Below are 27,700 nucleotides of genomic sequence, written 5' to 3'. Positions count from 1 at the left end.
AAATCACTTGTGGTGAGTCAAATCCACCCCCGTGTAAAGGAAGAGCCTTTCCTGGGATGGCAGAGGCTGCCTGGTCTTGCCCAGCGCTCTCTGCTCTGTGCCCATGAGTTCAGTGGACTCTCTGCACTCAGCTGGGCTGAGCACGGTATTCCCTGCTGAGGAACTCATCCACTTACAATAAAATGACTAATTCATGAGGAAATCATATCTAAATTACACTGGTTTACATTCAGCAGAGGAGCTGAACTTGCAGGGGAACACAGAGATCTAGGGCAGGAAGAGAAAGTCTTCCTGGAGCTGAGGTTTCAGCCAAGCTCCTCTGGGAAGTGGGCAGATCCCCTCTGTTGAGTTTCCAAGCAGGATTCTGTCTGTAGGGGAGCTGCATCAGTCCCTGCACACCCTGCCATGGGTAGGAGTTGTGCAATCAGAGAACCATTCCTGAACTACAGCAGGAGAAACTGTGGCCATCACTGCCCCTGCCACAAGCCAAGCAAAAAAACTTCAGCCAAAGAAAAAGCCCAAAAAACTGCAAATGGCTTTGCACTGGCAGCTTCTTTCTGGAGGAATGTAATTAGTGTTTTACTGGTTGGGTTCTGCATGCCTGTGATTCTCCTGACTTCTCTCTCAGATGATCTTGACCACCAGAGGTGGCACCAGCACTGTGTTCACACAGAGGCTCAGAGCAGGACCTGCATGAGGATTGAGGTGGGAGGAGGAGTTTGCTGTCCCTGCAGAACATTCAGCACCAGCACTACCATCATCTGCTGATGATGGTGTCATCATCATGGTATGATCATCTGCTGCTATCCTAGGGCACACAGTGCATCACTGGAATTAATTATTCCCCATTTTGGATTTTGTGGTCAGCTCCTTGAGGCAGAAACTGCTCCACTCAACACCTGCAGACTGCCCAGCAGTTTGGGGCTACCATGGTATGAACCCTTCTTCCAGAGAAAGTAACATGCAGGATTAGAAGTGGAAAGAAAATCAATGGCATCTGCTCTAACTTCTCCTAGGAAAAGGAGACACCCATTCCTATCTTATCCTGACAGATCTCTGTCTCCTGGTGGAATGTGGCTGTCCCTGGAGAAAGATGGATGAGTTTTAAACTGAGAAGCTCCCTGTGCAATGTGACAGTTTTATGTACCCATGTGGATAAGCACTGTGGAAGTGTTACTAGAGCCAGACTGAAGAAGCAGTGTTTAGATTTAAAAGATGTAGTCTAAGATTTGAGGTCAAAGCTGCAACTTGAGCCAAACCCATTTGGGATGACTCTCATCAGAGACCCTCTCTAGGATCTGTGATTATTGAAATATTGCCAACTGGTAAATCTCAGCTTGATATGGAGGAAGAAAACACTGGAAAAACTTCATGGGAAACTCAGTGTTGAGAGGGTAAGCTCTGGCTTCATTTCTGCTGTTGTGGTTTTAGGGGCTTTTTTTGTCTTTCTGGTGGCTGTGCCTGTGGGACCACTCAGGGCTGGGTGGCTGATGTACATTTCTTATGGATTCATATTCCTGGCAGAGGTGTTTGAAATGATCAGTAGCTTTTTTTGATAGTTGCAAAATTTACTGCCAGCACCATGTAATCACTGAGAAAAGTGGCTATTATCCTCTCCACCCCACTAACGCCTTGAAGATAAAAGAAATAATCTAAAAATTTTGTGTAATTTTCTTCTTTGATCCTCCCTTGGCAATTCTTTAGAACAGTGGTTGTGCAGCTGGGAGTGGGGAGACTGATGTGGGTGTCCTGTGAAGGATTTCAGTGTGTTTTGTGAAGGGATAATGAAACAGCCCTCAAAGATGGGGAGTCCTTTCAAATAATTAGTCCCCTTCACCTGTGTAAAGACAGATATCATTGATATTCTTCTGGGACTTTGTGAACAGCATGTACCAGCATGGAAAGAAATGTCAGGCTCTTATACATGTCCTTGCTATTATGCTGTTTTTCCTGACATGAGAATACATTTAGATGGGCTAAAAAGAAGCTCTTAATGGACTGGAGCAGCTAATACTATAATGCTGAAAAAATGAGATAGCTGAGGAGATAAAAGGTTTCAGCTGGAGCTGATGCCAGCTGATGAAGCTGTACTTGGGCAGAAGGAGGTGTAATCATGCCTGCTGTAAACACTGCAGCCATCACGTGGCAGGAATACACCTGTCAGAGGCCTCTTGCACCCATGAATCTCCAACTGGAATTTTGTCTAATGAGCCTGGTCTGCAAATTTGTGTGCAAATGGAGCTGCCAAGCCTACTTTGTTAAAGGTGAGAGACACACTGGCAGCATGGAGACATTTAACTGGTGTCCAGGTGACCTTATTCTGGTACTTGGCAGCAGTGCCTGGCACTTTGCTCCTAGCTAAAGCCAGCCCAGCCCTCAGTTTTATTCTTTACACACAGGTCCAGGTGAGGGGTGTCAGTGTCCTGTGTCCCTCTGGAGGGAGGGAGGGAGGAAGGAAGGAGGGAAGGAAGGCCCTGTCTGGCAAACAGGCTTTGATTTTGACCCCATTGTATGGAGTAATAAAATCCATCCATGAAGCACAGCCCAGGACCCAGCTCTTTTTTGAAATAATGTCCCAGGGGTTGTTAGCCACTTTTACAGTCTGCAAACACCATTCTCACTCTGCAAACTCTGAGTTCCTCCTGAAAGTCACGCCATGGAACCCCTCTCCATGTACAGTGTGTCTTTCAGAGTGATTATTGTCACCCTAGTTAAATGTTAACAACTGGGATGAGAAAAGACCTTTGTCCTAGAGATAAATTCAGAGGTGTTACAAGGTTGTTGCACTGGAAATAAGGGACTTCATCTCAGTATTGAAAGTAGTAAACACTCTCAGTTAGCCTGCATAGTTCATGTTTGAAAGAAAGAACAGTACCATACTAATTGGTACAAGCTTTTAATACCAATCAGCTTGTAACCTTTTCAATTTAATTTTAGGTATTTTCATGCAAAAGATGCTTGGATCTGTGGAACACCTACGTGAAGCCACGTGAATGTCTATAATTCAGTGCAGTTCAAAGCTGTGGGAGCTGCTGAGCATTCACAATTTTCTCCTCAGTAGAAACAGTTAGATAAGTACATAAATAAAAATGTAGGCTTAGAAATGAATTTTTTTTCTGTCTTTTGCATGCAGTTGGATGAAGCAGGATGGCCTGTCCTAGCTCAGTGTTTTATGAAGGTGCAGCCACCAGGCAGCACCTGATGCTTCTTGCATGGGTGGAAAAGGCAGCCTGAAGCACAGGTCAAGGAGTCAATCACCATGCAGGGTGGAGAAACGACAGAATTTGTAGAATTTTATCCTACAGCTGGTAGGATAAAATGAAAGACTGTAAATAAAGGGGAGATTCCTGTACTTTTTATCCACTGCAAGGATCTCTTTGGCTCTGGATGATGCCCAGCAACCCTGAAATGGGTGCTGTGTCCTCTGCAAGCAAAGGAGCTGGGAAGAGTCAGATCTGCCCCTGGCAGCACAAACAGCAGGCAAGAGGAGAAGGAGGATTAAAGTCATGAGTGAGGGGGAGAAAAAAATTACAGCCTGGAAGAACTGAAATCATCCTTTGTGACACACACGCTTCCCTGGCGAACTTTTAGGAGCTTTTAGGTGTTTTACACCTGTGACCCCATAACCTTTGGGAGCATATTTCTTCAGCTCTTCCCCACGATAAGAAATCACCTCCCTACAGCCAGTCCTGCAGGCACCAGTGGGTCCAGTTGCCCTGGGCAGCACTGGGGAGTGGTGGGAGTGCTGGGGAAGCACCAAATTCCCAGAGTGAGCATGGTTTGGTGGGTGCTAAACCTGCTGCCTGCACAGCTGCTGTGCCCTATCCCTGCCTTGGCTGCCCACCACACTCCACTGAGCCCAAGGGCAGCAGGGATCCCAGCCACAACCATGAGTTTCCATGGCTGTTCCAAAGCCTGGCAAGGAAAAGCGGTGGAAAACACTTCTAACAGGCATTCTAGGGGGTTGTTTTTTAATATAACTCTGCCTGAAATGAATAAATTGTTTTTGGAAGGGAAGTAATAGCTCAAACACATAAGCACTGCTCTGAATGCTCATTTCATTTAGCTAGATCGGTAAAGAAAATGAAATTTCCAGCTTTCAAGTTTGTTCTGGCTTTTGGGGTTTTAGGTGGGGAATTTGCTCATCAAAAGGGAAATCTTTTCACCTTCTTAAAGAGGTGGTTAGTGCCCCAAGCCTGTTGGTGCTTAAGGTGTGTTTTGTCAATACCCTGAATAACAAGCTGTAATTTTGGCCAGCCCTGAAGTAGTAGCATCAGCACCGAGGGACAAATTGGCTTCCAGGGCTTACCCAGGGCAGCTGCAAACTGGGCATTCCAGAAGGCATGGCTTGAGCACACAAATTTGAGGAGGATTTATTTTTTTGTGTTGATTTTCTCATGCCATTTTCCAGCCTGGAGTATTTCCCAGCTGTCCTGAACCCAGAACACCGTCAGTGGGCTGAGAACAAGGTTGGGGTTTTTTTTGTATATATTATATATATATTAAAAATATTTTTTATATAATATATAATATATAATATATAATATATAATATAATATATAATATATAATATATAATATATAATATATTATATATTATATATTATATATTATATGTTATATGTTATATATTATATATTATATATTGTATATTATATAATACAAATATAATTATTATATATTATATACGGTATAATACAAATTATAAGAATTGTATATTATATATAACAATTATAATATATTATAATATATTATTATATATAATATTTTTATTTTTATTTTTATTTTTTATGTATATGTATATATATATATATAATTATATTCTATATATTATATTTATATAATGACAGAGCTGCTCCAAATCCCCATCAGTTTGGAGTTTTAGGGCAGAGGATCTGCTGGATCTGCCAGCCAGGCTGTAACTGTGCTTCTACACAGTTTGGAAAACAGAGATTTTTCCTCAGAGACTTTATAGCAAACGTTGGCTGTGACAACACCGGTTTGCACTTTCCAAACCCTCCTGGTTCTAAGTTTGTCTTGCAACAGAGCCAAGAGTGGTGTTACAAAAATGTCTACAGATAACTGCTTTGTGTGTGTGCTTGTGCCTGAGTACACCTGTGATTTCTGATTACCTGCCAAAATAGCCAGAAAGCGTTTTTGTGTGTGTATGAGTTTGAGTTCTCACTAACCAAGAGCCAGATTTGCTGCACCACAATGTCTGACCTGCTGGTTTCAGCTCCTTCATGTATGAGAACATGCAATAAGTGGGTTTGGCCAGAAGTTTTTATTTTCTGATAATGGGAACTGTTGGTTTTTCCATTCAAAAAACCACAAGGTGCTTTACCAAGGTGTGTCTCCCTGTTTGAAAGGAGAGGGAAGTCCTGGCTTGCTGACCTGCTCTAGAAGGGATTTGAAGCCAGTGGCAGATCTAGATTTTTTTATTAAAACTTTCTGGGTTTTATTGTGCTATCACAGCATTCACACACACAACTCCAATGCCCTGTTTTTTTCAGAGTCCAAACAACATCTCTGCCTAGGCACTGCCCTGGAGAGCTGAGAGAAAGGAGAGATCACCTGCTGCTCTGCCATCTCGCCTAGAAAAGGAGCATCCAAGCTCTTTAATTTTAAACATGCTTCAGAAAGTTCTTGCTGTATTTTTCTGGTACTAAAAAATCCTGTTGGCAAGGATGCTGTGTGGAAGAGGGTGCTGCATACAGAAGGATGGCTCAGGAGGCTCCAGAGCAATCTCTTTTGAGTTGGGAGTCAGAGCAGCAGCTGCATGGCCCTACATGAGGCTCCTTTATTATAAACTCTTCCTATGGGCTGGTGGTTGAGTATTTCCCATCCCTGACAGGCATGTTCCTTTGTTTTAGAGCCACAGGTAAGTCAAGGGGATGGGAAACAGGCAAATACAGGGAGATTTTGCATTAGTGGGGTAGATGATTTGCCCACTCTGCTCTCTCACAGAAATTTTTACAGTATGACAGGGGAACAAAAGCAGTGTATGTGCTCTTAATCCCACAGAGCAGGCACGAAGGCAAGACCTGCTCTTCAGGTGTTTTTAGAGAGAAGTTTGCAGCAAAAACCTGCTGTTTAAAATGGGAAAATCGAACACTGCATGACAGTGCTTCTCCTGGCAGGCTCAAACTCCCACGTGGAGTAGATGCTGTTATTGCTGCCCAGAGGCAGCTCTGAGATGAACAATTCCATGTACAGACACTCCTGTGGCATTACAGGACTCCTGTATTAACAGACATTAAACTTCCCTTGTAAATTGGCTGCTGTGGGGGTACTCACATTTTAAAAGAGCTGTTTCTCTCCTAAGACATGCAGCCCCAGTTTGATCTGATTATCAAACCACACTAAAAAGCAGAGTAATGGGCTGTGGGATCTCACAGCTTTAAAAAAATAAAGAAGTAAAATCCCAGGGCTCATCATTAGTTTCCCAGGCTAAATGGTGTGGAATTGTTATAATCCATTTCCTGTTCAGCTTTGATCACAAGTCCAGGGCAGCAGTGCAAGGCTGGGATGCACCTGGCTCTGTCATGATGCTGAAAGCTGGAACATAGAGAGTTGATGTAGAGGTCTCTGTAAGACACCTACTGTAAACTGAAACAACACTCAGACACAATACCCACTCTTATTCATTGGAATAGGGGGAGAAAAGATTAAATCACACTCGAGACATCTGTCTCCCTGCCTCAAAAAACTTCATTCTCATGCTAAGTCTGGTTTTAAAATGTCACCTTGAAAATGTGTGACATTTTAATGGGCTGATTGCCAAGATTCTCAAATCCTTTAATTAGCATATGAATCATAATGTTAAATATTGTGGGAAAAAGCATAAGAAACTAGAATTATGAGAGAATGCCTTGCATATCCCTTGGTTAAACATATCTTGGGAGGATTGTCACATAGAAATTTAATATTACAAAGACAAGTAAGATTTAAAAAATACTGTGGTATTCCCATTTATACCATTAGCTGGTTGTGATTACATATTTGTTTTTTTCTAAATTTCACAGCTGCCTGTGAAAGCAGCCTGGGTGTTGTCTGTTCTTCCAATAACCCTCACAGCACATTTTACAGCATCACTGCACTGCTTCAGCCCTGAGGATGGGTTGCATTCCCTTTTTCCATGTTTCTGACACAGCTCCAAAAAAATTCAGAAGGATTCATCAATGCCATTTGTTCATCACTCTCCAGTAAACAGTTTTTTGGTTGCTCCTAAAAATGGTGGGGGCCAAAACAAGCCATCAGTTCCCAAAAATCCTTTCAGTTTCCAGAGAAAGCCAAGGAGCCTGCACTGTGCAAGAAGCTCCGTTGTGCCAGGGTCCATGGCTAGGCTGGTGGGAGTTAAGCACATGGATAAATACTTGCTGGATTAGGGTTTGTGGTTAGAGAAAACCCTTCCAGCTGAAACAAAACTTCCTGTAAGGATCTAACTCTTCAGGAGTTCTAGTGGGAAGAGGGTGCAGTCGAGTTTGTACAGCAGGTTTTCTCATCTAGTGTGAGCAGCTCAGTGCAGGAGCTGGCAAGGCCTAAGCGATTGTTCATGGCTCCTGCACAGCTCATCTGCTCTGGGAGCTGATTTGTGACGGAAATCCGCTTGAATGGAGACGGGAAATTCGATTTACTTGTGCAAAAGTAGTGAGGAACGCCACAGCGGAACAATCCGGGTCACAACGTACTTTGGATTATAAGATTTAGGAAAGGAAAAGGGCACAAACCACATAATGCAGGTTCAAGCATCAGAAGTTTGAGGTTAATCAAAACTATGGGGTAGTTCATCCATTCATGAAGATGTCTGTGTGAGTTGGAGCTGACCCTGTGTTTGGATCTTTCCATTTCCCTTGGGATCTGCCCCAATCCAGGGATCAGAGCCATTTCCAGTCTGCAGCAGAAAGCCCAAAACCACATACAAAAAGCTGTTTAAAGGAGGAGGCAGGAGCAGACAGAACCAGCTGTCTGTCCTGGCTCTCTGGAAACTTCCAGGGAGGAACAGATTAGAGGGATGGAAGTTTTGAGGTAATCTGTATCTCCCTGAGCGACTGGAGAGTAACTGAAGTGAGAGTTTTGTGCAAATGAAAGAGACCCAACACAGGAAATGGCACTGGGGGAGAAAAGAGAGTTAAACTCAGGATTAATGTGCAGAAACAACAGGAGGACAAACCCGAGTTTCCAGAGGCAGGATTTGCTGTTCAGGGTTGGAAATAGAGAGCTGCCAGAGAGGCTGAGCTGCCCAAGATGTTTTCTGGTCCCCTCCTGCTCATCTCTCTGACAAACCAGCTGCAGCTTTGGGCTCTGCAGAGCTGGGGAGCCAAGGGGAACCTGAGCAACATCCATGCCTGTGACTTCCAGCGTGGGAGATGCCAGCATGCCAGGATGCATGGAACCCCTGGTCCCTGCAGCCACACCATGGCAGGGCCTGGAACCCTCAGGGAGGACAACCTTTCCCAGCTGGGAGAAGCCAGGTGAGCAGCACTGCTGTGGCTTGATTCTCGTGGGGGGTTTATTCCAGCCTTCCCTTTGTGCACAGGAATCAATCCCAGCACTGTCTGCTCACACAGGCAGAGCCTGGCTCCCAGCCATCACAAAACCATCAGTAGAACTGAAGATCTTCATGGTGTACCACAGGAATAATTCTAAGGCTTCTCCTCCAAGGAAAACCATCCCTCCCCTCTCCTGTACAACCCCTTCCCTTGTATTCATTATTGGTCTTTAGGAACTTGGACAGTTCTCATGTGAACACACACAGAAAATGAAATAATAGCACCCATTTCTGTAGAAGAATATATTATTTAGCAGATCAGTTTAAAAGTAAAAAAAAAAAAAAAAAACCCACCAAAAAAACCATCTGTACATCTTTGAAGGTGTCTCTTGCTGGGTTTTTTGCATCAACAAGGATAAAAATGTGTTTGCACCATGGCTTTTTCAGCTTTGTGCTCCCTTCTTTGCTCATGCTGAAGGATCCCATGGTGTCCAGCTGTACCAGGCCACAAAACAACCCTGCAACCCCACTAAGGTTTCTTCTGATTTCTTCTAGTGTAAAAAAAAAAAAAGAAAAAAAAAAAAGAAAGTTGCATCCACTATGCTGGGCTTCTGCATGTACTGTGAACACTATAAAATTCAGAGAATAATGAGGAGAAATGTGTCATTAGGGCCTACCAGGCAAACAAAAATGTCTGCCAGGACCCCTGTCAGTGTATAAGCATCTGGTGAACTATGCTGTGATTAGCATACTGCTGTACACATGTAGAGAGTATCTGGACTAAAACAGCTCCTGGTGCCAGGGTATTGTTTCCCAGAAAAGGCTCCTTAGCTAAACTCTGATTTGTCTCTACAGACTGCGGGCAGCGGGGTCACCAAAAGCAGATCCGCTGTAGGCCGGAGCCGTGCTGCAGCCTGGGCAGTGTCCGCAGGGAGAATCCTGCTGGGAGGCTGTTGTGGGAATGCTGGAGCCCGGGGAATCCTGCCAGGAGGCTGTGGTGAGAATTCAGGAGTCTGGGAAATCCTTCCAGGAGGCTGTGAAGGGAATGCCAGAGTCTGGGGAGCCCGCGGTGTCCGACGGCAGCAGCGCCTGTGTGAGGAGGCTGCAGGCTGTGGATCCATCCCTGCCACCTCTCCCTCTATGGTCCCACTTGGATTTTGACGTAGCCACCACCTCTGCTTGGCTAATACAGCAGTTCTCAAACCAGAGCAGCCTCAAGGCTTGTGGTTCATTTGTTCAAAGGCTGTTCTGTCTCACTTTTCGGAACTGCTGGTCGTCAAACCTTCACTTTTCTGTTTCTGCAGCTGGAATGAAGAGCAGAGCAGGATTAATTCCCCCTGACTCACACTCACAGCGCTGCTTTCCAGGGCTGCTGTGAGTCCCACGCTCAGCTCTCCACAAGGCATGTGCAACATTTCCTGGGAAATAATAGGCAGCAGCTTGGAATATCACAGGCATTGTTTCATCCAAACAGCTCTGGATGAATGTCCTGGGTAAACAGAGCGCAGTCTTTCTCATCAGCTATTGTACGAGGCTCTCAGATTATTAATTAAGCTCTCTTGTTTCAGGATATTTCTGAACTAAAGCAGCTCCTATTTTTTAAGACCTCTTGTGCCAATACACAATAATTAAAGCTCTATCAGTTTGTATGAAAATGCTGCTTTGACAGCTTCTGTAAACCAGAAGTAAAATCTCAGCTCAACTTGAAAGATAAGTAAGACTCAGAGAGTCTGGCAGTCATGTTTGAGTTATTTTGCCCTCGTTTGAGAAGTGCTCCTGTCTAAATGGAAAAATGCATAAAAGACTTTGTTCTCTTTTAAAATTTAGTGCCCTCAGAGCCGGTGCTCTTTGATCAACAAGCCTCAGTACTTGAGCTGCTGAGGGGCTTTTCCTCCAAAGCACTTGTGAGGAGATGGGAGCTACAGCAAAGCTACTGTTCCACTCGTGGATGATCAAGTGAAGGAACCTTCATTACCCGCATTTCAAACAATATCAGCACAACTGGTGCTCCAGAGCACTTCCCAACTTATTTTAATGTTGGAGTGGCTGATAGTACCCTGCCTACACGATGCATTTTTTCACGTCAGAAAACTCCCTGCTCTGTGATGCCATTTGGGCAGGTTTTGTCATGGATCTTGGCAGGGAAAAGAGGCACTGGAAGAGGTGTGCAAGAAAAGGAGGGCAGGAGCATTGTCACAGGCTGCAGGGAGCTGGACCAGCACTCTGACTACTGCCCTGGGCACTGGTCTCTGCCCTGCCAGGCTCCTGAGGCAAAGCAGACATGCTGAGAGACAGCAAATGCTGTTACCTGGAATCCCCACCTCCCCTGAGCCTTACAAAATGAGAGATGCTCTGTACAGGGCTTCTCTGGTCGTGTGTTTAACTCTCCTGGGTGCTTTGCATGACAGAGTGATTCCTCATAAAATTCCAAGCACATCCTTGATGACACACATGTGGCTGGAAGTTCCTTCCCAGAAAATACAGTCATGCACTGGTGCTGCAGAGCCTTGAACTGCCCAACCCCAGAACATTTTGCTGCAGTGTAACCCAGGCAAATTCCTTCTCAAGGGAGGCCAGATCGCCCCAGGGAGAGGTGTTTGCCAATGTGCTCCCTTCAGGGGGTGATCCCTGGGGTCTGTGCCTCTCAAGCAGCTCCTTTCCCGTGTCCACACTTGTGTGGCTCCTGGTGGCCTCTGCAAGGACATGTTTTTACTGTCTGTGGCACACACCTCTCTCCAGCCTGGTGTAATGAATGTGTTTCTCAGGATAATGATTATGCCACGAGCATTCCCACTGTTTCAGAATTAAACTGCTGTTAATTATAATGTTTGGCTTATTCAATTATAATGTTTGCTGTATCAAGGAGATAATTGGAGTTTTACCTCTTTCATAGCATCATCTATCTGTTTTAACCCCTCATAGTGGTCCCTGGATTCCCACAGAGGCTGGAGCATCACCTCCTCCACTTCTGGAAATAGCTAGGTGGAAACAAGAGAAAGAATATCAGCATTTCCTTTTGCATTCCTTCACTTGCTGCATTATTTAACTGTACATGCTGAAAACGGGGTAGCGGGCAGGGTGTGGAAGGTACATCCCCATTTCCTGGGATAACTAAACACCTGGTGGGGCAAGCACTGAAGCTCTGCTCTCCCCCTCTTTGGTTTCTGGCCCTGGGTGACTTTACCTTGGTGACTGTTTCGAACATGGGGATGAGGACGAACTTGAGGAATCCGATCTGTGCCGTCGGTTTGGTCACTTTGTCGCGGTCCATGAACGGTGCCACTGGGAGCCCCTCGGATTTTTCCCGGTCACTCTGGAACAAACCCAGAGAAAACAAATACTAATCCTGCCTAGGAGGCTGTGAGGAGAGTGATTTAGCAGATCAGTAGCCCTCAGATACAGACCACAGAGGTGCTTGAAGATAGCACAGAATAGTGATGTGCTTCCCTCAGGCCAATGTCTCTGCTTTGTGGAGAGCAACAGCCGAATAAAGAGAATTCTGTTCAGTTGTTTCTGCTCAGCACCAGCATCAAAGTGTTCACCTCCAGGCTTATAGGGTGGCTGACTCTCTTTGCAAACCCACTGGACTTGTGAGGTAAAATATATCAGAGCATTCAGAAAGCTGGTAATAGCTCTTGCTGCTCTCAAAGAGAAGGAATAGTTTTGCGATTTCCTCATCGTTCTCCTGAGATTGATTATTTTCAGGTATTCAACCAGAAATTGTGTCTTCTTCTTTACTAATGATTAAAATAAAAAATCAGTTGCATCCACTTGCTTACTGAGCAGGTTCTTTTGCTGGCATCCTTCTCTGACTTTCTGTAATAGAAGCTTTCCATGGAACCAGAGAATAGTTTGGGTTGGAAAGGACCTTAAAGATCACCCAGTTCCAAACCCCTGCCATGGGCAGGAAAACTTCCACTAAACCAGGTAGTTCAGAGCTAGAACTGGACTGGGCTGACAGACAGTGAAGCACATGCAGGATTTGGAAATAGCAGAAAATTGTGAAATTGTGAAATCTCTCCCTCACTCTTACCTGCATAAAATACTCCTCCAGCAAGCAATCTACCCAGGGCTCTGCTACTTCCATTGGGCGCACTTCGTTGGAGATGTCACAGCATTTTATCAGCACCATCTTCAGCTGAAAGAGGATTACACTTTAATGCTGCAGTCCTAAAGCCAGCCCTCTTCCCCCTTTCCACAACCCCTGTCCTTCCAAAGAACTGGGAGGCAAGGCTTTCAACCAGAAAGGACAATTTCAGGATTAAACCAGAGGTCTTAAACGATCTGGATCCTCTTCCCCTCTCTCAGTTTCTCTGTGTAAATCACTTATCCCCTCTCTGCCTTGGTTTCCTCCCTCTGCAGCACTGGGATGTGTCACAGTGGAACGTGGACTTTGCTGCTGCATGAACAGATCCAGTCACAAGTGACCATTAAGTTTTTTTCTGGAACACTCAGAGGCAGCTGGGAAAATATTTCCCTGGAAATCAAAATCAACTTCACTGGGAAATAGAGGAGACAAGAGAGTTAGCCCTTATGGTTTTTTTTTTTGCCTCACAGTAGAGGATGATAAGAATTTGTGGCCTAATAGAAAAATTTTTTATTTTCCTGATGGGACCTCAGGATATCTAAAGCTGGAATTTAATATATTATGCTCTATTAAATATAGAGCACTTCCACATTTTAATTATTTTTTGGTGAGGAAATATATAGGAATATAGGAAGGATACTTTTTTGAAAATATACATTAAATCTTGGTTTTTAAACAAACAAATGTTAATTGACAAGATTTCACTCCATGAACAGAAAAATAACAATCCACAAAACCTCCTTACACAGGTCATGTGTTCTTCATTTGTGTAATCAAAGTTTTCCATTTTTTCCTTGAAAGAGTCCAGTATTTCTGCATGTCTCGCCATGTCTGTAGCCAGGATTAACGTAATTATCCCCTAGCAAAGAAAACATGTTCACATATTAACTTGACATTCCTTACAAAGTCTGCTGCTGCTGAGCCAAGTAGGGTCTGTCTTGCACACAAAATGCCTCAGATGCACTGAATTGCTCATGCTGGAAGGGGAAGTTCCTGACTTGGAGCTGCCAAGGAAATGGGGAAGAGGGTTATAGAGAGTTTGTGGTACATGAGGATCATGGTTTTATGTGATATTCCTGAGGTTTTTCCTTTTTGATTGACTAATTGTAGAAAAGCAAACTGTACAACAGGATGTTGAAAGCCACACTCTGGCTGCCAAGATCCACCTTCATCTCCTTGGAAGGCGCTGTGGGTTTTGCTGCTGACTCTCAGTGGCCCTGAGACAAAAACCATGATGTGAATGCCAGCAGTGCCCATCCTCTTTGGATTAAGGGCTTTGCTCTGAATCCTCCTTCTGTGCAGTTTATGATGGGAAAACGTGGTTAATTTAAAGCTGTGGGTTTTCATACAGAACAGTCCATTTTGGGCCCGTGCCAGTTTCCCACAGACTGGCAGGATCAGGAACTCCAAGCAGCCCTTTTACTGCTTCTTCACTCGGTGTGTAAGGAAGGTGTTAAGTGCAAGTTAAGACTGAGTTTTGGCCCTTAGAGCCCTAATGGGAAATGTAACATTGTTCAGTGCCTCAGAGATAATGCTGAGGGCTCCCAGTGCACCAGGGCCTCTTCCAACACTACAAGTGCTCTGCTGTTGCAAATCTATTCCCCTTTTGAAGCCCCTCTTAAAATTTAATACAATGTTCCCTTAAAGCATAAACTTCTGCCGTGAGAGCTTAATCCTTCCCCAGTCAGAGCTAATTGGCTCCTCCAACAATATAAATATCTACCCCCAGAATGTCATAGGCTTGAATAGTCAGGATGTACTCATTATTCCTCAGCAACACATTCCAGGGAGTGCTGCTGTGGAAATTTTCCAAGAATCCCTCTCGGATCCTTCCAGCACGAGGGGCTTTTTGAGCCATGTCCTCTGGGGAGGATGAATCACTCTCACCCTGGAGCAGGACAGCCCGTGCGTGTTCGCGGCCTCAGGAACGGCGTGAGCAGGAGCAACACTCCTACCTGTCTTATCTGTTTGAACTGGTCCTGGTCCACGTTGGAGAAAATGTTGAATTCAGGCTGGGAGATGATCTGGAAGGCCACGGCGCAGTGGTGGTTCTCCAGCGGGGAGATGTCGTTGTAGCGCACGGCCAGCTCCGTCCGCGCGTTGATCTGGTAGCTGAGGGCAGGGAGAGCCGTGAGGAAAAAACTCCTGCAGACACCCGCCAGCTGCTCCAAACCACGCTGCTTCCTCTTGCTTACATTCTTTTCAGTGTTTATTCAATTAGCTGCAGCTTTGGGTTTTTTTTGGTGGTTGGTATTAAATCAGATTTTCAGAGAAAATAGATGTTACTTTAATGTAATCTCAGGCGCTGATTGCCCTCAGTGGATGAACATTTACCCAAACGGATTTTCTTCCTTTAAATTTTACCACATTTCTAGTTTAAAATGACACAGAACAAAACCAGAAGGTACTGTTAGGGTTTAATTCAACCCCCACTAATGGCAAATGCAGAGATTCTCACTGATCCCAGTCAGAACTGGGTTCTGCCCTCATTTAATGAATGGTTAAAAATAAAAGAGATTCTCTCTCTTTCACAGGCACACAAAAGTGTCCATGGGCCAACAGCAGTAATTTCCTCACATGAAAATAAACAGAGTAAAGTACACTTTAGGATTTATAATTATGAAATAAAGTGTAAGGTAAATCATCCTTTGCATTTTACTGTACTTATTCCATTATAATAATTTATAGCTCTGTTACCAGCTGTAAAGTATTTCACCTTTTTTCACAGGAGTTGGGGGGAAAACCATTCAAATAGAAATCTGAAAAAAACTATTTTCCTTATAAAACCAAGGACAGAGGGCAAACCCTGACCCAGACCTGAGCTCTGCTTTGGCCCATGTGAGTGACCAGCAGGACCTTGGGAAAAGGTCAGGCTGTGAGAAGGAAAACCTGATCTGCCAAAAAATGCCAAGCGGTGTTACCTTCCCAATAGATTTTAAGGGAAGAGAAAGCAAGAGAACAGACTCACGTATTGTTATAGCCTGGATGGTCCAAGTCATGGCACACTGCTGCAGTCATGAGAATCAAAATGTCAATTTGGGAAAATTTCTCCTGTAAAATAGAAAGCATGATTGTAGTATTATGATTTCTACTTCCCCTACCCCTGTAAATTAACAGAAATAAAGAAACCAGACATATTTACTTTTTAGAGAAATGCAAATCTGAGCAAAATGAAGCATTTTTCCTTAGATGAATTTACTTCAGTCATGAAAGAGAAATCTGCCTTCCCTTCCAGTAAAAATGACTCAGATTTGCCTTTGTTGCATTAAATAACAGCAGCTCAGAGAAGGCAATTTCCTTGAAATTTGCTATTACAGCAGAGATCATATAAAAGCACTGAGACATTAGTACAGTCTCTTGCAAGTCATTTGAGCACCCTGATTAGTTAAAGGGAGGGCTGGAAGATGGCTCTGTTGCCACTGCATTCTGCATTAACTAAAGTTGGGAAAAGAGCAAGAAATATTAAATGGTTGTGTTCCCACAGCTTTTGAATAGCATGGACTTACATTAAAGCAAATTTTTCTTCATACTGCAACTGGCAAGAAAACAGACTTAGGCCAGTAACTGATATGTGTAACTATGGAGAAAAATGTTGGGTTTTTTTTCTTTTTTAAGTGAAAAAAGCCCAGTTTTTAAAAGAAATTAAATTAATACATGAGTGCAGGTTACCCAGACAGTAAAATTATTTGATGCCTATGGTTCTGGACAAAATAAAGGTCAAATATATATCCTGCATACAATACATGCCAGGCCACAGCACAAGCACAGGTAAACGCACACCTTTGCAGAAAACCTCTTGTGGGAACATTTTGTGTCCCAAACAAAGAGCATACCCACAGACCATAATTCTGTGTAGGGGTTTGGCTGTCATTCCTGAATGTTTCACTCCATCACAGTAGGAACTGTGGACATCCAGGAGGTGAAGTTACCTCCCCACAGCCTCAGAAAGCTGGGCAGGTGCTTGGGGTCAGGGCTGGGCAGCCAGAGGTGGAAATGAACACCTCTCCTCGTGTGCCCGGGGACTCAGCAAGTGCAGCCTCCCCAAAGGCCACCACTTGCCAGCAGGCTGGTGGCCCATTTTGCAGGAGAAGTGGCTGGGGTTTCAGGCTGGAAATTGAGTGGTGGCCTGGAAGGGGGATCGTACCTGGAGGTTGCAGAGTGAGATCATGCTGTACATCATCTGGGTCACGCAGAAGCAGTGCCGGAAATTGTGGAAGGGGTTGTTTCTGTAATTGTCATGAATACACAGCTGCAGAGAGAGGGAGTGAAGCTGTCAGAAGCAGCAGAGCTGTTTACCAAGCACTGTGTGTCCTTATAGGAGCCCTCTGGGGCCCAGGATTATTCTCTGCAAGGACAGAGTGACAGCACAGGGCCTCTGACACTTTCTGCCTTCCTGGGTGAGATTTGTGTGTTCCAAGAATTCACCAGCAGGTAAAGCTCACAGAAAATCCTCTCTCATACCAGCCAGCAATGGGCAAGTATCCCAGCACAGCTGCATCTCAGTCCTTAAGAGAGAACTCTGCTGAATTTGTGTTTCAAACCTTGCAGTGGCTAAATGGTGACTCTGGGGACTGTAAAGGGCTCAGAGCCCAGCCCTGTCCCCCTCTCCTGCTGAGCACAAACTGCACCTCTGATACCTTGAGAGATGAAATGTGGCTGTCATTTCACTGCCAGTGCTCAGGGGTGGCACTTTGGGACCTGTTGCTTGGCAAAGGGAAGATGTGAATGGACACTGGGTGGGTTTTCCATGCCAGTCAGCCTGGGAGAGATGGAGCTGTTATGGGCTGACAGCAGCTGTTGCTGTGTGGTTTAACTTCCCACAGATCCTGGCTTGGTTGGCCACATTGCACAGGCAGGATAAAGCCTGTCTGTCCCTGTGTCCTGGCCAGTGCCAGCCAGGCTGGCTGAGGGAGGCTGGCTTAACACGTTATTCCAATGTTCCTCTGGTTTCCTGTCCTTCACAAAGCAGCCAAGAGTCAGGAGCACTGCTGGACCCCTCTGCTGAATCCTCCATAGCCTGGACCCCAGAGAGCCCTCATGCACATGCTTCAGTTCCTGAGCCTGAATTAATGCCATGGACAGAATTCCTGTCCCCTTCCCCAGCTAAATCAGGAATTTACTTCAGCAGTCCTCACACCCCATCAGGATCAAACATTTTAACCCATCTTCTAGGTTAAAGCTTCAGATGAGGTCAAGAGAAGTGTGGTATTTCAATGCTTATTCAGTATTTGTGGGTTTCATTGCAAAAGCTGCACAGATTATTCTGCAGCAAGGATTTTAGAAACACATCCCATCATTTTAAAATGACATGAATGACACAATATGGTTGTCAGCCAGGCTCACAGGTGGTGAGTATCTCACAGCCTACACATGGACACCCATGGCACTGCACAAAACTGCATGGATGTAATGTATACATCCAACACTGGAGCCCAGAGCATCCCAGGGGACTCCTGACTCAGAGCACTGAAGGGATGGAGTGACTGGGTTGCATTAATCACTCTTTTCTCCTCTTTCTGGAAGGCTTCTGTAGCCAGTGGATGTGGGAACAAGAAAGCCAGGATAAGCATGAGGTGGCTTTTTCTCTCCCACTTGAGTTCAAAGTGACGCCCATACTGTGCTTGGGGGAAGTATCCCACTTGGGAGCAGAGCCCTTGAGGCTTTTAAAAATCATCTTTCTTTCTGCAAGAAGATAGGAGACCTCACCCTGTCTTACCCTTGTAGAAAATACACAACAAACTCCCCTTTTGCTGCTCAGAGTGAGGCTGTCTGAAATGTTAGCAGTGACAAATTGCTTGGAGACACAAGCGAGGGGAAGCTGCCTGCAGCAGCGTGTGTGGGTGGGCTGTTGGTGTGTGTTGACATATCACCTTGCTTCCCATGTTTTCGGGCTGTGAAACAGGAGGAGGAGATCTTCTGGTTTATCTACAGTGTGTTCCCCTTGTTTGTGTTGGGTTTCATCCCACCCCTTGTCTTCAGCTGCTTTATAAGGTCAGCACCACCCAGCTTTTCATTTGCCTTCTTCGGAGAGAGAGATTCACCAGCTTTTGATCATTTTTGGTGTCTCCTTTAATGCAGTCATATTATTTTTCTAAAATGGCTTCACCAGTGCTGGGAATAAATTTCAGGTGAGCCTCCTGGCTTCTGTGGTGACATTTTATTCCTTATTCCAGGCTCTGCTCAGCCTTGAGCCTCGTTGTGTCCCTCCTGCAGCAGGACACCAAGCATCCCCATGTGCCTCCTGCCATTGCTGTACAGTAACACATGATGAACCAGTCTTTTCTTTGCCTTTTCCAGCTATCTCCTGATTTTGTGACATTTTTTAGGAGTCCATATCCATCTAAAACAGTGCCCTCTACTCTCTGCAAGCTCCTCAGGGAATTTGAAAAGATTTATGAGATATAAGTCTTTAGTACAGGAATTCTATGAAACATCTGTATGGTGAATTCACACCATGACATTTTTAATTATTGTCTCAATCAATTTATGAGACACAGAGGTAAGTTTTTACTAGTTATAATCCCTCAGGCTATCCCTGGATGCTTTTTAAACAATGGGTAAACTATTTACTGTTCTACAGTTCTCTAGGAACATGATGGGTTTTCTCCAAGAAAGCAAATATATTCTTTACTTTTTAGCAAACACTTTCTCATGCTCTCCCTTGGACCTGAAAACTCATTGCTTTTTAAATATTCCAGTGTTTCTTCCTTAGAAATCTCACTTTTGGTATGATCTCATCTTTCTCACATTTTGCATCTCTGCAGCATTCTCACATCAAAGACTGAAGCAAAGAAAGTTACCTTCTCAGCAATTCCTTTTCCTTCCTGACTTGCTCTTTTCTCTGCTCCCTGTGATTTAGTACATTGAATGATTATTGCACACATTGGTCCTTTTTAGCTGTATCTGAAGGCACTTGTCTTGCCTCCATTTACAGTAGGTACCAAGAGCATGCAGCAGAAATAAACTGCTTTCAGTAACAGAAACCTCAGCAAATGAACACAAAACAGTTAAAAAAGAGTCATTTGTGACCACAAGAATGCAAACAATTTCTGAGGTACTCGAATTTTAAGAATTTGTATAGACTGAGCACTTTCATTGGGATTACTCATGCGAATCATGTAAATTCCATGACTAAATGCCTCGTTTATTGATTTTTGAATGTGAAAAACTGCAAACACCAGTAAGCTGAAATACTCACCAACCACCTCTTCAACGTGATGGGATTGATGTTGAAGTCTTTTACCAGCCCCAGGTCGTGGTACATGTGCTCCAAACAGCTCAGCATCTGCAGCCAGGAACAGGCAGGTTATTGTTGGCTCTGTAAATATCCCTTGAGGACACCCTGTGAAGTGAATTTCCCCCTTGCAATCATCAAATAATTGCAGAGCCCTCTTTAGATGAAAGTAAGATGTTCAAAAATTGCATGATTAAAGGCAGTGCAAAAGGGGAGACAGAGAGGGTCTGAAAGCTTTTTGAAGCAGACACGCTGCTGTTGACTTCACAGGTTTTGTGCTTTGCATATCACACCAGCACTCTCCAGTAATTGTGATTCGTGTTCTTCACAGCAATTCCTGCTCACAAGAAAAGGATTGCCATTTTTCTAGTTCAGCTGGGATGTGTCCTGTTGCTCAATGAAACCAGTGGGAGCCTTTCCCTGTCCGTACAGAAATGGATCAGGCTCCAGCTGAATAGAAAATTACAGCAGAAAATAAGAGATCCCTAAAGAAACATTTATTTCAGACATTTGTCAATACCTTCTTTCTTTATGACTTCTTGTGAGCTCCTAACTCCGCTATCTTAGCTCATATTTCTTGTTTAAAAGATTTCCCATTATAACCCTACAAAACTGCAGCAGTTTTGTGATTATCCCCTCATGGAGACTGTAACCATGCTGAAATGCAAGGGCAGGCAGGTCTTTTGAGACAACACCTGCTCTGCAGTAGCAAGGGGGATGCAGATAGTTTAGCATCAACCCTCACCTTTAATCACCTTGAAAGGATTGCAAATGAAAGATATTGATAATCTCGAGTGTTTGGGTGCTTAAGAGCTTCCACCAGTCAGAAATGAGCAGGTTTCCCAGAGTTCAGGAGGTTATGTGTGTATGCATTCCCATTTCTGAAGGCCAGGTCTGCAGGGGATGGAATGTGGTCATTGTGTTAGAAGATGCAGTTCTCAGACTGTAAAGCGAGCCAGGGGTTTCAACATGACGAGTGTAATTTCACAAATACAGCCCTGGAGGCATTTCTAGTTAGTTTTCTGTTATTTAGGCTCTTAGAAACTCACCAGAAAAAAAAAAAAAAAAAGTGATTTAATTTAATGAAAACTTATTATTTATCAGGGGAATAAATATAAGTCATGGAGTAACAACAGGGCTGATTTTGAGGAATCCAAAGAGGATGAGACTTTCCTGCAAGACCTGAGGGACAATGCCATGAGCTGAATTCTGCTCAGATCACACAGACAACATTTTGCTGAAGATCCCCTTGTCCTGGTAGAAGATATGTTTTGCAATAGTTCCATAAAATGCTTTCCATGACAATGAACTTTATCCAGAAGTGCTGAATTACCCAGCTGTTGCCAAGAGAGCTTTGGGTGAGTGATGAAGTGACTCTCAGTCCCAAAGCTCCTGCCCCTGAAAGCAGGAGAATCTCAGTTTTCATGTTTAGCTTTCTTGATCAGCAACAAAAGCTGGACTATGGGACTCTTGTAAGGCTTGAAAAGTGAGAGGGCATTTGAGAAGGAGGACCCAGGCTTGCTGCAAAGCTGTGTTTACTGGGATGCAGCAGAGCACATTATTCATTTGCTTACAGATGACCGAGGTTTGTGACCTGCCCGTCCCACACTGGGCACGTGGGCAAACACTCAGTGCTAAACAAGCACTGACAGAATTGAAATATTCTCTGTAAACATAAAGCAGAGCTAAGAGGGCGAGATAAACCCATATGGCTCACCACAGCTTGTGTGGAATCTCATTTCTGAGCAGACTCTTCCTTGCAGGGCAAGTTTAGTCTCCACACCCTCCTGTTTGCCTTGCTCATGCCACCATATAATATTTCCTAGCCTTCTGAATGAGTTACTGTGCTAAAGAACCATCCCTCAGCCCACAGCAAACCGTGGATAATGGGTTCTGTCTGTCCTCACTCTTTCCTAATGGTCAGAAGAACAATAATCCAGCGGTGTTATGGTGCACCTGTCAGACTGTAATTCCCTCTTGCTGCAGAGACCTGGCAGGCATTTATGGCCATGGTGCAGACAAAGGGGCTGGAGAGGGCTGCACAGCACCTCTGACCACACCAGGGAAGCTCTGCCAGCCTCAGCAAATGGGAGATGGACCTAAAGCCATCAGAGAGCCCTTCTGTTGTTCTTCCAGACCTAGCAAACATCCTGAAGGGAATGTGCTGTTCCTGTGGATGTGGTACAGGGTGTTTTTTCTTGGCATGCTGAGCCAGAATTACTCTGCATGCACAACCCCTGAAAAGGTAATTACAGTGATTGCTGCTGGGGCTGCTTCCAGAACTACTCAAGCCTTCCCCTGGGGAAAAAAAAAATAAACAGCACTAAACCCCTGGTTTAGTCCTGTCCATCATTACATTTTTCATAAGTGAGATTTGCTAGTATTTGCTAAATCTGGTTTTACATTATATTATAAGATGTCCATTCTTAACATCCTTCTCCTTCACACTTCTAGAGGTTTACACATAGACCTTCCAGAACCTTCTGCAGTAGGAGTGATGAACCATGAATAACACTAATAGCAGTAAGAAAAGGAAGAAAATGAAGCAATAAGGAGATACTAATTGGCTGTGAATGTAGCCTTGCAACCTCTTCAGAAAAAACTGCAGAAAAAACCTCTCAGCTGAAGGGTTGTGAATCAATGCCTGCACCTCTGCCTGCTGCTTTATTGATTTGAGTGGAGTTATTGATGATGTGCTAAAGCACACACTTCACTGGGGATTGATTTGCTCAGATAAAATGGTTGGAGAGAACTCATGTGGCAGTAATGACAGTGCACCAGTTGAGGGACTTTCCTAGGAAGAGATTAAAGAGCAAATAAAGAGGAGCCAGAATATGATAAAGAGCATAATCTACCTGGCATCTGCTAGGAAAAAGCACTGTGTTTCTGGGAAGGATGGTGGTATGGAAATTAAAAAAAAAATAAAATTAGAGAGTAAGGGGCAGAAAAAGGGGAAAACCCTGCAGACTGTCTCAGAGGGCTGTTCTGGCCTTATTGGTTCTCAGAAAGTGCCAACCCAGCTCAAGTGGCATCCTCACCTCGTTGGGCTCCCACAGCCAGACATCAAAGGTTGGTTTCCGCAGAGCCTCGATGGTCTCCTGGGACAGCATGTACTGCAGACAGAAAGGCAGGAGGTGTCAACAAGGGTGTCCCTGCCATGGGAATGCTGTTGGCATGTCCTTGGGGCTCCCAGGGTTCCATTCACAAGGGGTTTAGCCACATTTCCTAAGCAGAGAGCAAACCATCTCTCCCTCTGGCCACCCAACCCTCCTCAGCCTTCCTGCCAGCTGCTCATTGGGGCAGATCCTTGTGGAGCAGAACTTGGGGGAAAAGGGAGAGTGGAGGTGTTAGGGAAAGGGTCATGGCTAAATCCAGCACAGGGAATCAAAGGCCCAGGGCACAGGCCCATCCCTGGCTGTGCTGGTTCTGCAGAGCATCAGCGGCACTCCAAGCTGCCAGTTAGGGAGGGTGGTGTGAAGTGTCTCTGCTTACAGTGCTAAATTAGCTGGTGGGGATGATATGTTTATTTTCAGATGATTTATGCTCTCGTTTCAAGTGTTTTTTCAAGAGTGCCTACAGTTTCAAATTGGTTGTCAGCCTGCAAGATTCTAGAGATTTTTTATCATTACGCTCAGAAGCCTAAAACAAAATCAAGCTCATTCACCAGTTATGGTTGTACACAAAATGAAAAGGAATGTGCAGGGTTAAAGGACATGGGGATATCAGGGCTCTACAGATTCATCTTTTCAGGATCCTATTCATCAGTGGTTTTGTGGCTCAAAAACCTTGTGGCTTCAACTGGTCCATTTACCATGGCTGTCTCTAATTTGGGTTTACTCTCCTGAGTAATTCATTCCAGGTGAATGACAATTTCTGAGCCATCAAACTGTTTGATACTTAATCCAAGGAGGAACAACGCAGAAGATTAATTTTTCTTCTTCTGAAGGCAAGGAGTTTTGCATTTGCATACACAATGCACATTTAGTGTGATTTTCTGCAAGAAAACTGCTAATTAGATTAGATTTGGTGTTGCAGTGACATCTTCCTTCAGCCTCACTGACACTGGAGAAATCCAGCACCTGACAGCTGATAACAATTTTTGCAAATCTCCAAAACCCCAGACTCCCATGAGTTTTGGTTTAGGAATAATGCAGAAATACAAACTCCCAGTTTACTCTACAGTGGGTCAGTGCAACTCTTTATTCTTAATTCAAGATCCTAATGCAGCAGTCCATCAAAGTTTAATCTGACATATATACTTATCAAGGGAAAAAAACTGGCTTGGAACTGATGTGTTCTGTGAAATGGTGTGTTAGTGTCAGGAGCACAAGCCCCCTGGGCAACAGTTAATTAAATAAACTCTCTTCTTCAGTGCAGGTCACTTCTGTGAGGCAGAGCAGAACAAACAGCAGAATTTACTGCTCTGCTGGGCTCTGAAGAGAAATGTGCACAGAGCCATGTCCATGTCGTGCACCTGCATCACAGGACCATGAGGATTCAGGGTGGCTGAGCCAGCTTTGGTGTGTGCAAGGAGGTGCCCGTGCTTAAACCACGATTTGCAAATGTGTGAGCTGGTGTTCCACCAAGGTCTGAGCTGGGCACTGGGCAGGAATAACCAGGCAGCTTTTAATAATTCTTGTGGGCAAAGACTGCTGGTTCTGGGACCAAAGACTCTGTGCTCTTCATGGTTTCAGCCTCATTCATCACTGTGGATTTGTACTTGTACTTGCCCAGGAGACATTTTTCTTCCAGCATTACTGTTTTCTCTAGCAAATACACTAACTCATTTTCACAGGGACAATGAATCATTTTGGAGAGAATCCAATGTCGCATTTTCTCTTTGTTTCCCTAGGTGAAGCATCCCCATAAATTACTTTTTAAATTAAAAAATAATCTATTAGGAGAAAACAGGCAGCAGCACTACTTTCAATCAGAACACGGCATTACAGGGTGTTTTTGATTGTTGCTATGAGCGTGGAGAATAAACAAATACAACTAGATAAAAGAGCATTAAATGTTGATGAATGCACAACGTTCATTAACATTTCAAACACTAATGAGCTTTCAAGTACTAAAGACTACTGAGAATTAAACTTTAAGTCACCGTGGGCAACTGGCAGCTTTTTCCACTGGCTCACAGGAGTTTTGGATCAGACCTTGGATTTAGAATAACCAGGAATTAATGGCTAAGGAGTCACGCATTGTAGAGCAGCTCTTGTCAGGATGGCAGCCATGCAGGAGGAACGTGGAAAGAGCAAGGATTGTGTGGTACCTTTGGGTAGGATGGTACATCCCGCCGGGGAGCTGGCCTCTTGTTTTCATCCAAAAAGCTGTACTTGCAGGGACAGTTAGTCCTGTAATGAAATATTCATCTCTTAACAATGAGGGAGCAGAAGCACAGTTCTTCAAAAAGTGCCAGATGTCTCCCAGGAGCCACCCCTCAGAGCCACCCACTCCAAAACCTTTCCCTTTCAAAATGCTTTTGAAAGTGTGAGTGATCCTCCTTAGGGTTTTCCCCCCTTGGGCAACACCCCTGTTGCCCTTTCCTGGCCTATTTGCATTCAAGAGAGAGGCATCTGAGTTCAGCCATGTATCCATGGATACCCAACCAGTTCTCCTTAACCAAGTCACTTCCAGCCAGCGGTTTGCTGTCCATGGCAGGAGTCCTTCTCCTGGCTGCCAGGGGCCGTGCTGGCTCTGGGCACGGGCACACCCGTGCTGATTTACTGCTGAAGGCACCCACTGAGCCTTGCTGCAGCCCACAGGAGCTGCCACTTTGATGGGGTGACCTCCTTGCCAGCTGTCCTCCACCTGGGACAGCAGCAGAGAGACATGGACTTGGCAGACACCTCTGATCCTGCAAGAAGGGAGCCACTGCCAGCAATTACAGGTAATTAACACTTGCCTGGTTATTAACACTGCCAATTATCTACTCTTCTTTCCTCTGAGTATGGAAAAGCCAAGCTGATGCTTTCCCATCTGAGGAGAGGCCCAGGGGGGACCTTATCACTCCCTCCAATTGCCTGCCACCAGGTGAGGGTCAGGCTCTTCTCCCAGATGACCTCAAGCTGTGCCAGGGGAGGGACAAGCTGGACATCAGGGAGAATTCCTTCACTGAAAGGGTGGTCAAGCACTGGAAGGGGCTGTCCAGGGAAGTTTGGAGTCCCCATCCCTGGAGGTATCCAAGGAAGGAGTGGGTATGGCACTCCGTGTCCTTGGGCTGGGGACAAGGTGAGGATTGGTCACAGGCTGGACTGGGTGGCCTTGCAGGGCTTTTCCCAGGCAGCTGTCCACATGGCCTTTATTAACTCTTGTGTGAGGCTGATCTTCTCGTATTTTGCATTTGTAGAGTCATGGAATGGTTTGGGTTGGAAGGGACCTTAAAAATCATCCAGCTCCACCCACCCTGCCGTGGGCAGGGATGCTGCTCAGAGCCCCATCCAATCTGGCCTTGAGCACTTCCAGGGATTTATCCCTGGAGTTCTAACATTCAGATTATCCTCTCTCAGTTTTCAAGCCCCCTGCCAAAGGAATCAAAAAGAAACCTCATGAAAGAAGCCAAGCAAAGCATTCCATTAACTCGGTTTGTGCATTTTTGATTATTAAATTTTGCATTGTATCTCTTTTGAGTGAGTCTCTTCTCTGTTGGGAATTAGTCCAGGTCTCTTTTCTCCTCTTAACATTGATGTCTGCAGTCTTTTCTGGTGTCACTGTTTGAATCCTGTGAAAGTTATGTCATTTTACAGCTCATGGTGGTCAGCTGACTTCAACCAGCTGCCTTTTTCTGCCCTGTTTAAGGAGATTCTCAGTTGGTGAAAAGCTGTCTTAATCGTTTCTAAAGCTGTTTCCTCAAAACTCCACTGTGTGGGGTATTAGTAGGATAAAAATAGTGAGATTGGGGCATTCCTTGCCCTAATTGGAGCTGACTGCCAGGGTTAGCTGAGGGTCAGCCAGCTATCTCTAATTCCCAGCTGTAGAAGGATATTGAAGCCTTCATCCCAGCACACTGGGGAACACACCAGAGCCAGGATGCATCAGACCTTCACAAATGTAAAACTGTATCTGCAAATGATCATGATTTTAAATGACACCATAATGCTATTAGCATCTGCCAGTGGTGAGTGCAAAAAGCAGACAAGCAAAAAAAAAAAAAAAAGCAATTTGAGGAGGATGCAAATGGAGATGGTTTGCTCTTCTAAAGAAGGGGATGCACAGTTCACTGTGCACGATGGTTTTTATAAGCCTGGCTGCTCAACCTTACTCTCTCATCTGGTAATGTAACAGCAAATAAAAGAACAGGTAAATATCCATACAGCTGTGTACACTGTGATCTTATTGAACAATACAGGCACTCACACATATTTATGTACATTAATTAAATTTAGGTGGGATCCCTAATTGCAACCACAATGCATTATCTAGCAAATGACACAATGGATGACAGGTCTGAATGAGAGCAAACACATTTCCACCTCCCTGGAATGCCTCTGTTCCATCACATCCCCCATGCCAGCGGGAGAGGGTTTGCTCAGCCACCCTGGGGTGAAGCATCCCTAGGCTGGGGTCACCTTGGGCTGGTGGCCTGGCTGCTGTGGGGCTGTGGTGGCTTGGGAATAAGGAACCTCAGCTCATTCCTCAGCAGCTCCTGATGGGAGCCACCAAGGAGCGTCCTCTCCTCAGTCTTGTGTCCACATCTAGCTGCTGCTTTGGGTCCCAACCCCACAGGGTGCAGATAGCCATGGGCAGAATTCTGGGCAAGCAGGAGGAGCTTTTGAGCAGCTGGGAGGAGGGAGATGCAGCTCAGGGTAAGCAAGAGGAGCTGTGTCAGAGCCTTACGGACACAGCACCAAAGTGATGCTGAGCAGAGCGAGTCCCACTCCTGCTCCAGC

The 27,700-nt window shown here is 44.9% G+C and overlaps 1 protein-coding gene across 1 annotated transcript in view; it reads right to left on the bottom strand.

Annotated features, from left to right (window-relative positions):
* Positions 1–8,778: 8,778 nt before the first annotated feature.
* The window catches only part of PDE9A (phosphodiesterase 9A), a 50,441-nt gene continuing 31,519 nt past the window's right edge, over positions 8,779–27,700 (bottom strand). Inside the window, exons 8-18 of the mRNA XM_023924459.2 lie at positions 25,084–25,165; positions 22,850–22,924; positions 19,776–19,862; positions 16,722–16,826; positions 15,546–15,628; positions 14,533–14,689; positions 13,323–13,436; positions 12,524–12,628; positions 11,675–11,803; positions 11,373–11,468; positions 8,779–9,794 (exon numbers count right to left, since the gene is read on the bottom strand). Of these exons, the coding sequence (XP_023780227.1) occupies positions 9,744–9,794; positions 11,373–11,468; positions 11,675–11,803; positions 12,524–12,628; positions 13,323–13,436; positions 14,533–14,689; positions 15,546–15,628; positions 16,722–16,826; positions 19,776–19,862; positions 22,850–22,924; positions 25,084–25,165 (1,084 nt within the window). The 3' untranslated portion in view covers positions 8,779–9,743. The remainder of the gene's footprint in view (positions 9,795–11,372; positions 11,469–11,674; positions 11,804–12,523; positions 12,629–13,322; positions 13,437–14,532; positions 14,690–15,545; positions 15,629–16,721; positions 16,827–19,775; positions 19,863–22,849; positions 22,925–25,083; positions 25,166–27,700) is intronic.

The sequence above is a fragment of the Cyanistes caeruleus genome, chromosome 3, assembly GCF_971803275.1.
Source record: "Cyanistes caeruleus chromosome 3, bCyaCae1.hap1.1, whole genome shotgun sequence".
Classification (NCBI taxonomy): domain Eukaryota; kingdom Metazoa; phylum Chordata; class Aves; order Passeriformes; family Paridae; genus Cyanistes; species Cyanistes caeruleus.
The sequence above is the reverse complement of the archived record's forward strand: the minus strand, read 5'-3'. Positions and strand labels throughout refer to the sequence as shown.